The following is a 10,674-nucleotide window of genomic DNA, read 5'->3' on the forward strand; positions in this document are numbered from 1 at the left end:
GCTGCTTGCCCTCCTATGTCCTAGTCCTATCCCTAACCTTACCGATGCAGACAAGGCTGACTAGAGGCTTCTACATGATTGCCAACAGAGTGGAAAATGGCTGTATGCCTTATGTCGCACTCACAATAAATTCAGTGTGCATGGGCCGCATGTTGGTGTACAGATATATGTCTTATTGACCTTAGCTTGTGGTCCAACAATGTGTGGAAACAAATTCAATCAACCGATTCAGATGTTTTGCTGTTTTTTGTGTGCCATAAGCTCTGAGCTGGCATCATTCCACATTCATCCAATAGCTACCGGCTGGCTTTGCTCCTACGGACTGTCTCCAAGACTGTAGGTGCTGTTACACAAGGAAAGTGCAAATAAAGTATAGGATCAAAAAGCAAGACATAGAATCACTGGTAATATTTGAAATATATTACATATTATTAATATTTCAAAATAAAAATAATCCTAATAACATTTAAATTTATCACTAAAATATTAATAATTTAAAATGTTAATGATTCAATTATAAATAAAATATTAATATCTAAATTATCGATTATTAATATTTTCATTAAACTATAAAGTATTAATATTTAAAAATGTTAATGATTAAATTGTAAATAAAATATTGATTTTTAAATGATCAATTATAAATATTTTAAATAAATTATAAATTTTAATATAAAAACAAAATAAAATAAAAACAAATAATCAAAATAACATTTAAATTTATAAATAAACTATTAATATTTCAAAATGTTAATGATTAAATTATAAATAAAATATTAATATTTAAATTATCAATTATTAATATTTTAAATAAATTATAAATTAATAACATTTCAAAAATAAAATAAAAATAAATAATCATAATAACATTTGAATTTATAAATGAAATATTAATATTTTAGAATGTTAATGATTAAATTATAAATAAATTATTAATTTTTAAATTATTAACTTTTAAAAAATAAAATAAAATAAAAAATAATTATAATAACATTTAAATTATAAATAAAATATTATTATTTTAAAATGTTAATGACTGAATTATAAATAAAATATTAATATTTAAATGATCAATTATTATATTTTAAATAATTATATATTATTAATATTTAAAAATATAATAAAAATAAAATGTCACATAAATAATAAAAGATGTTTTTATCTTTTTATTTTCTATTCCTTTCTTATTCCAAAATTGTTGTTGCCAACCAAACACTACAATAAGTCATAATAATTATTCATGTCCTATTCCCTTTGTCATACCAAACTAAATAATAACTATTCTATTCTATTTTCACCTCATTCTATTCCCACATAATAGCTATTCTATTCTATTTCTGTCTATTCCGTCAACCAAACGTACCATAAGTAAAATAAATAATTTAATTTAAAAAAAAGTTCTCGTTACTATATATTTTATCCTGCCCCCTTAATTTATGTGAGGTTTCTTCTGTACAAGCTTAAGCATTTACTTGTGCATTATCACTAAGAATGGCCATTGAGCCATTCTTGACCTTTCTCTTGTACTTGTTGTAGTTTTAGGCATAGTTATTTGCTCAACCGATGCCAGACCTTACTAGCAAAAACAGCTGAATTTTGAGGTTTTGCCTAAAGCAGCTCTTATTCCTCTTCCTCATTCGGGTCTGGCAATGGGATAAATTAATGAGATCTGAAAATTCATGTTTTTGTGTTTTAATTATGTTAGATATGATCACATACGAAATATGATAAGGTTAAATATGAACATAAAATGTATACGAATATGTTTAATAATCGTGTAATATGACATCATATGTTTAATACATTTATTAAATATATCAACATACGACATGTTTAATAAAATTAAATAAAAATAATTATAATAAAATAAAATAACAATAACATCGAATATAATAAAATTTAATATAAATAACATACATAAAATTCATTATCAATTTATCATATTCATATTAATAAAATTTATCATTAACATCTAAACTTAAAATGAAAATAATACTCGAGCATTTAATTTATTGGTTGGTGTATGATCTCTTTGTTTAGAGAGTGAGGTTCACATCTCCTCTTTCAATTTTTTTTTTTAAAAAAAAGCCTTAAAATGAAAACAAAGAAAAGGTTCAAATTAGGGTATGAAATTCAAAAAACTTTTTAAAATAATTGTTTAAAATTATTTAAGTAAGGTTAAAATATTATCTTACTATTAATTTTAATGGATTGATAAACGTGTCATTTATATACCTTTAAATACGATTAACACGATTAATTAAACGTATTTAAATGTGTTATTCATGTATGACACGTTTAATACACAAAAATTTTATGTCTTAAATATGTCAGACACAATTAAACAAAAAACACGTTAGAATTAAATTCAAATCTGTTAGATTTCATATCTTCTTGTGTCGTATCCAAAATTATTAACTGCACGTTTAGTATGAGGAATAACTATGCTATTCCCCCTCTATTTCCAACTAATCCCTAAACCCTTATTTGGTTTAAAAGTTGAATAAGGAATAAAAATTCCTCAGGAATCAGTATTCTTTAAAGTGGGAGAAGTCTGCTTTAAGTATTCCCGATTCTCTCCTGATTTTATTATTTCGTGAATCATGGAATAGCTTTAAAATATTTAATAACTAAAATACCCTTATCCTATTCACAAATTTACAACTTGGTCCATATAAAATATTTTTTTCTCTCTCATCCTCCTTTCCCTCTTCTCTCAGCCGATCTTCCCCTCTTTCTCTTAGCCGATCTTCCCTTCTTTCTCTCTCTGCTGCTCTTCCCCTTTTTCTCTCAACCGCTCTTCCCCACTCTTCCCCTCTTTCTGTCAGCCGCTCTTCCCCTCTCTCTCTCAACCGTTCTTCCCCGCTCTTCCCTTCTTTCTCTCCATCACTCTTCCACTGTTTGGGTTCTGTCAGAGGATGTGCAAGGAAGGGTCAAAGAGATCTTGGAGAATTTGAAGAAAGTTAAGGGTCAAGCTAGAGGTCAAGCTCTTAAGGAGCTTAGGCAAGTGGTTCAAGCTCATGGGACAGCTAAAAAGACAGTTGTGGCATGTGGAGGTGTTGGTTTGATTTCATCTTTGTTAGGTCCTTTTACAACTCATGTTGTTGGGTCAGAGGTAGTTGGAGTTCTTGTGAACTTGAATCTTGATTTCGATTCCAAGTCTGATTTATTGCAGCTCGCTAAAATATCTTTAATGGTGGATATTTTAAATGAAGGGTCGATTGAGATCAAGATCAACTGTACGAGGTTGATTGGAATGTTGATGGAAGGGAATGATTCTGCGTCTGAAAATGTTGCAAGTTTGAGTCTTTTAGTTGGATTGTTGAGGTTAGTGAAAGATAAGAAGCGCCTATATGGGGTATTGGCTGGACTGAGTTCGCTCAAGAAAATTTGCTCTCATGAATCCATTTATAAAAATAATTATCCATTTATAAAAATATTTTAGAATAATTATCTATTTATAAAAATATATGAATAAATTATAATTATTTTTAATAATTGAAATAAAATATTATTATGATAAATAATTGTCTTTAAGATAAATATGTATTTAAATTATAATAATGATAATTTTGTTTTTTTTATGAAAATAAATGTTAATATGATTAAGGTTATTTTTGTCTTTTTATCACCTATTCTTTTTTTATTTCAATATTTTTTTTATCAACCAAACACTGTAATAAGTCATAATAGTAATTCTTGCTCTATTCAATTCACTGTACCAAATAAAATAATAATTATTGTATTTTATTTCTACTTTATTCTATTATCACAGAATAACTATTCTATTCAATTCCTATTTATTTCACGAACCAAACGTGCCATAAGTCTAAAACAAACCATGCTCCTAATCCACCTTATTCAAGCAAAGCTGCTCATGTGTTTCAATTGCTCTTATACATAGTAATACTTTTGTTAATATAAAGTATGCAGTTCATCATCTCTCTTCTCACTTTGCATCCTACTCTTTTATTCTTTCGGAAAGATAGAAGAAAAAAAATAAAAATAAAAAAATACGTATATCTGTTTACATGTGATAAAAAAATTATTTTTCTTTAATTTTTTTTTGTGTGAGAAGAAAAAATAAGTAGGTCTTTCGTCTTTCCAGCCAGATCCGACCATTCAAAAATAGAATAAACTACTTATTCAATTTATATTAACCCTTTTATTTATAAATTTACCTCAAACCTCGTATGTATGTTTTTTTCATTATTTTTCATCCTCAGTACCAAATACTAAGCAAGATTCGTTCCTCTCATTCCTTTTATATTTCTTACTTCAACTTTTTCCTTCCCCCATAGTTGTACATTCCTACCAAATATAGTTTTAGTCTCACAGTCAGACAATCATCGGACCACCATCATCACTGTGTAGCTTGCCTTTGCTTGTTCCTTGTGGTTTAGCATCGGATGTTGCCCCTTTATTCTGTTCTTGTTTTGGTGCGTTATTCCATTCTGTCCAGCCCCGAGGCCCAAACTATAAGAAAGACTAGTTAATCAAAGGAAAACCGATAGATATGCTCACAGATTGTTAAACGTTTAGATTGAAACAAAAGTATAATTTAATTTGTGTTAATTTCTTGAGTTTAATATTTTAATTACTAATTAACTAAAACGAACTAATATCTTTATTATAAAGCCAACCTAGGAGAATACTTAAATAAAGATTCGATGAATTCGTCATCACTTTAGTAAAAGCTTGGCGCTTTACGCTTGCTTCCCACCTGCCAACTTTTACCATATTCAACATGAACAATTTTCTTCTAAAACATCAAGTTTTGCGGAGTCCTCTCCAGTCTGCCACTTCACTTCTTCTTTTTCTCAAGCCACAAGCACACCAAGTAACAAACGTTTGTCTCTCACTATTTATCTCAAAAATGAGTGGACATGAGGATGTTGATTCAGAAAACACTGGAGTCGACGGCATAGTCTTCTATGATTTTGATGATTCTCCACCGTATGCAGCTCCAGCTCCTACGGAACAAGAAAAAACAGTAGCAGCCAAAGTGGAATCAGCTCCTATTATTTCATCATACAATGACAAAATCCGACCTTTGCTTGATGCCATTGACAAGCTCAGGCTCCTTATGGTCATGAAAGAAGGCATACAACTCCCCACAATTGTTGTGGTCGGAGACCAATCATCTGGCAAGTCCAGTGTTCTTGATTCCTTGGCTGGTGTCAATCTTCCTCGTAGCCAGGGTATTTGCACTCGGGTGCCCCTCATAATCAGGTTGCAAAATCATTCAAGTCCAAGGCCAGATCTTTACTTGGAGTACAGTGGCAAAGTAGTCCCGGTGGACGAATCCTACATCGCAACAGCCATAAATCTTGCAACTGATGAGATTACAGGTCATGGTAAGGGCATATCTAACACACCGCTTACTTTGGTGGTGAAAAAGGATGGTGTTCCTGATCTTACCATGGTCGATCTTCCTGGAATCACTAGAGTTCCTGTCCATGGTCAGCCTGAAAATATATATGAGCAGATCAGAGATATTATCATGCAGTACATAACACCAAAAGAAAGCATTATCCTCAATGTTTTGTCTGCTTCTGTTGATTTTTCTACTTGTGAATCCATTAAGATGTCACGGCAAGTCGATAAGACTGGTGAGAGAACTCTGGCTGTGGTTACCAAGGCTGATAAAGCCCCCGAGGAGCTTCTTCAGAAGGTTACTGCTGATGATGTGAATATAGGACTTGGTTATGTTTGTGTTAGGAATCGTATCGGTGATGAGTCCCATGAAGAAGCAAGCAGGGAAGAGGCTAGATTGTTCCAAACTCATCCACATCTGTCAAGGATTGATAAATCAATTGTGGGTGTTCCAGTGTTGGCCCGAAAACTCGTTCAAATTCAGGCAAATACCATTGCAAGGTGCTTACCGGAGATAGTGAAGAACATTAGTGAAAAGCTGAATGCAAATGTTTCAGAGCTGGAAAGAATGCCTAAGGCCTTGACTTCAGTTGCGGATGCCATGACAGCTTTTATGAGGATCATTGGAGCAGTTAAAGAATCCCTTAGGAAACTTCTTTGGAGAGGGGATTTTGATGAATACCCTGATGGTAGTTCCAAGCATGGTACTGCTCGTTTTGTTGAAATGCTCAACCAGTTTTCGTATGAGCTTCACAACTGTGAGGAAAGTGATCCCACAAAAGACTTTTTAGCAGAAGAGATCAAGGTTTTGGAAGATGCTAAAGGAATTGAACTACCGAATTTCCTTTCTCGTGAAGTATTCCTTCGTATCCTGCAAAGAAAAGTTGAGAGGATATCATGTACACCGATTAAATTTGCTGAAACGATTTGGGACTACATAGATGGGGTGGTCATGGCTGTTTTGATGCGCCACTCAGAAATGTATCCCCAGCTTAAGGTGTCCACGACAAGAGCTGCGCATAATCTTGTTCAAAAGATGAGGGTGCAATCAATCAATCGGGTGAAGGAGATTGTACAGATGGAGAAGCTGACATGTTATACTTGTAATCCTGAGTACATGGTGGAGTGGACTAAGCTCATGAACCAACAAGACAATTTCACCAAAAATTTAAACACCGGACCAAACCATATGTGGATGCCTTCCAGTGTGATTGTTGAAGGTTTTGGGCATATTGCAGTTGAACATCTCAGACATCATTCCTGTATTTTGCTCCAGCAAGCTTTCGACCTGAAGATGAGAATGACTGCTTACTGGAAGATAGTTCTGCAAAGGTTGGTTGATTCCATGGCATTGCATTTGCGGTATTGTGTTCATAATCTCGTGAACAATAACATGGAGGAGATTGTAAATGAGTTAATAGGACCCGATGGACATGGAATTGAGATGATGTTGGTGGAATCCCCTGCAATTGCTGCAAAGCGTGAGAAGCTGAAAAAGAGCATCAAGCTGCTGAAGGAGTCCAAAGATGTTGTGGCCAAGGTCATGGACAGGATTGCTAGTTATGGTGAATTAGCTGCTTAATAATTACTCATTAATTAGGTGATGCTTTGCTTAATTCTTCGTTTTAAGTTTGTGTCCCCCATATGCGACAACTTTCTACTGAAGTTAATTTATAACATTACATAGCAATGCCTTGGATTGGCTAAGTTGTTTTATTTTCAATGAGTTGTTATAAAACTAAAATTAAATAAATAAAAGTAATACTATTGCTTGTGGTGACTGAAGCAGAATTCTGCCACAAACATCACCAAGAATTAGTAAGAATTTTGTTGCGTATATTGCAGAATTTAACCTTTTTTTTATAATATTTAATTTCTATTCATGGTGGGAAAGATATAATTTTTTTCATTCTCGACTTTTTGTATTTATTTAAAATCTATCATTCCATTGAACTGTCATCAATATGAACTCAATATATCACGTACCACTTTAATGAATGTATATGCGATAAATTTCATCTAAATTGTGATAATGTATTGAAATATATATATATATATATATATATTGATAAATTAAATTTAAAATAAATAAAAAAGTCATAAATAAAAAAAATAAATTTTTAATTAAGTTGAAGATGAAAATGCAACATTGGCAATAGATTAATTATGGATTAATGGTACAATTGCCCTCATAATTACTTGGAGCCAAAAATGAAGTGATAATTTGGTGAAAGGAAAAAGGCTAGCTGCCATGGTGGTCCACCACTTTCTCCTCGTTCCCTCCATCTTTTTTTCCATTTTTTTATACCCTAATTTTTTATCTCTAATTTATTTTTTTTTGCAATATGCATTATATAACCCTAAGCCTAAATGAATCATCAAACCCAATTAGCAAATTAACCTAATAATCCAAACAAAAATTGAGCTTCCGACCCAATTAATAATCAGACTTCAAGCTCCATTAATAAATTAAGTCTTAGGCTCCAGTTTAAAATAAGGTCAAATAAGATAAGTTTAAAAAGTTAAAAAATTGAAATTGAATTAGTAACGCTTTAATCAGAATTATTCTCAAATTCATACTAAACAAGTCTGAACAAAATGATGTTATATGCGTTTTTTTTTTAAAATCATGTAATTACTGTTTAAATTGACTGCAATAATTTGAAACACTAGAAAAGCAGTATGAATGACAGATTCATCTTAATCCATCAATTACTTAGTAAACCCTTCAAAATTAACATTCTTGTTGAAACCATGTAGTTTATTATTGCACTATCCAAACACTTCTTATGCAGATGATCCTCACCTTTTTCGTTTGCTCAAATTTCATTATTAGAAAAAAATAAAAGGCAAATATTAATTTATAATTTCATATTTTGGAAAATAATGGGCAATTATATAGGCAAAAAGTGATATCATGTACTTTCAATCTAATTACATAATCAAACCCGGTAAAATTTCTTGTGTTGAGTGAGTAACAAGCTTCCTCGCAATGGTATCCTTTCATCAATTCTTTTTAAGTTTTAGTCTTGTCACCATACTCTCCTTGGAACCTAAAAAATTGAAATGAATTTTTTTGTTATTATTTATAAAAATAAATTTAAAATTAACATTATTAAGATTTAGTTTTAATATCCAAATAATAGTTTAGTCTTTTAAAAAAAAGTAGCATTAAAATGACAACCAAAACCTTATTAAGAGGGTTGAGATTTATAGGTTTGAATTCTTTTTTCCATTACACTTAATTCTTTATATTTGAGTCAAAAATATAATTTTTTTTTAATTTTTGACCAAGACCCATATCCATAATTCATGGTTGATTGGATAATAATAACAAACTTACACTTAATTCTTCATATTTGTGCCAAAAATATAATTTTTGAATTTTTGACCAAGACCCATATATATAATTCATGGTTGATTGGATAATAATAACAAACTTGCGGTTAAAAAAATAATTAGTAATAGAGAAAAAAAAAAAGAATGTCGGTGCTAGAGGGTTTATTCTCCAAGAACACTTTTCCACCAATCCTCAATGATTGGAGTAGGAAAAAAGTAAAGACCAGAAGTGATTGTCAGGATGGAGATTAGCTAGATATCCATCACAACCTTTCCTTTCAAGACGCTTTGATGTCATCAGAGGGAGAAGACTTATTTTAAAAGGAAAATAAAGATTCAAATGGTGATGTCAGATTGGTAGATACCAATCTTGAGGATTTTGACAACGACCCACCAGATTTCGAGAAGGATTCTGATGAGGAATTTTCATTTTGGATCTTTGAAGGAGAGCCTTCTCTTGACATCTTTGAGCGTAAACAAGACGATCTTGTCAAGAAATGGAGCAAATCGGTTGTGGTTCATATCTTAGGGCATCTAATATCTTATAAGGTACTCTGTGACAAAATTATTTCCTTATGGTCTCTTAAAGGACATTTCAAAATTATTGATCTTAATGATGAGAATTATCTTATTCAATTCTTCCTGGAAGAGGATTATCTCAAGGCATTGTTAAATGGGCCGTGGATGGTGCAGGGTCGGTATTTGATCGTGAGACCTTAGTCTCCATACTATTACAGGGAAACACATGATTTGTCAACGGTTGCAACTTGGATCAGATTCCTTAGGATACCGCTTCATTTCTACCATAAAACCATATTGAGGAGAATTGCGACTATCTTTGGGAAATTATTAAAGATAGATTATAATATGAACGTTTAAAAAGAGGGAAAATTTGCTCTCATTGCTGTTGAGCTCGATCTTTCAAAACCATTACTCCCTAGATGCTTTCTTAATGGACTTCTACAAAAGGTAGAATATGAGGGCTTACCCAGGGTCTGCTTCAATTATGACGTTTATGGACATGTTAAAGAGATTTTCCTTAAACAGGATATTGAACAACTAGTTACTAGTCACTATCCGAATGAAGGTAACAATGAATAGTCAGAGTCTTCTCCCTTTGGCCCTTGGATGTTAGTATCAAGAAGAAAATATAAGAATGGAAAGGTTAAACAAAATCAACTACGGGAAAGAACAGATTGGATCCAAGTAAAATGATTCCCTCTGACAAATCTCACAAGCCATCTCTTATTTGGAGCCATATAGCCAAACCTCTCAACCTCTCCAACAAGTTCCACAATCTGGTTTTCAATGGTTTCAGCCACATGCTTAGGAAAGGAACAACAATATTGCCCTGGAATGATCCTTGGATAGCGAAAACCCCTTTCTCCTCTAAATTCCCTCGAATTTTTATGCTAGCCAATAACAAAAAAGCTACTATTGCTGAATCAGGGAAGTGGACTAACAACAAATGGAATTGAGAAATTAGCTTAAGAAGGGAACCCCTCAATTAGGAACAAGAACAATGGTATAAATTCAAAAACCTCATTGATGGCATTAAACCTTATCCTATGGATCAAGACAAGGTTACTTGGAAAAATACCACCAGTGGCTTTTATTCCCTTGCTTCTTTCTACAAGGCTTTCCATGATATTCTACATTGCTCTAACAGCCTTTGGACTAATTTGTGGACTAGTCAAGCTCCCTCTAACATTGAAATTTTTTGTTGGCAAGCATTTCAAGGAAAAATGGCAGCAAAGGCTATTCTCGTGCAAAAATGACTCATTGATGTTTAGAATGCAAGCTGACCTTTTGTAAGTCCACTCTTGAAGCTCTTTTTCATCTCTTTTTTGATTGTATGATGGCTTAGGAAACTTGTACTATGTGCTTTTAAGGAGTCAACTAGGTCTCTCCTAGTAATGCACCAAACATTTTCATAGCATGGGTTAAGTACGCTCTCCT

The 10,674-nt window shown here is 32.1% G+C and overlaps 1 protein-coding gene across 1 annotated transcript; it reads left to right on the forward strand.

The window, feature by feature from the left end:
* Positions 4,796 to 7,147, forward strand: LOC18599427 (dynamin-related protein 4C). The gene has a single exon (XM_018120851.1). It carries the CDS (start codon positions 4,877 to 4,879, stop codon positions 6,956 to 6,958), a length of 2,082 nt encoding a protein of 693 aa, XP_017976340.1. The 5' UTR covers positions 4,796 to 4,876; the 3' UTR covers positions 6,959 to 7,147.

Source organism: Theobroma cacao, chromosome 5 (assembly GCF_000208745.1).
Source record: "Theobroma cacao cultivar B97-61/B2 chromosome 5, Criollo_cocoa_genome_V2, whole genome shotgun sequence".
NCBI lineage: Eukaryota > Viridiplantae > Streptophyta > Magnoliopsida > Malvales > Malvaceae > Theobroma > Theobroma cacao.

Bases quoted from the DNA above. Each gene is read 5' to 3' on its own strand.
- LOC18599427 (XM_018120851.1), top strand. From the start codon at position 4,877: ATGAGTGGACATGAGGATGTTGATTCAGAAAACACTGGAGTCGACGGC.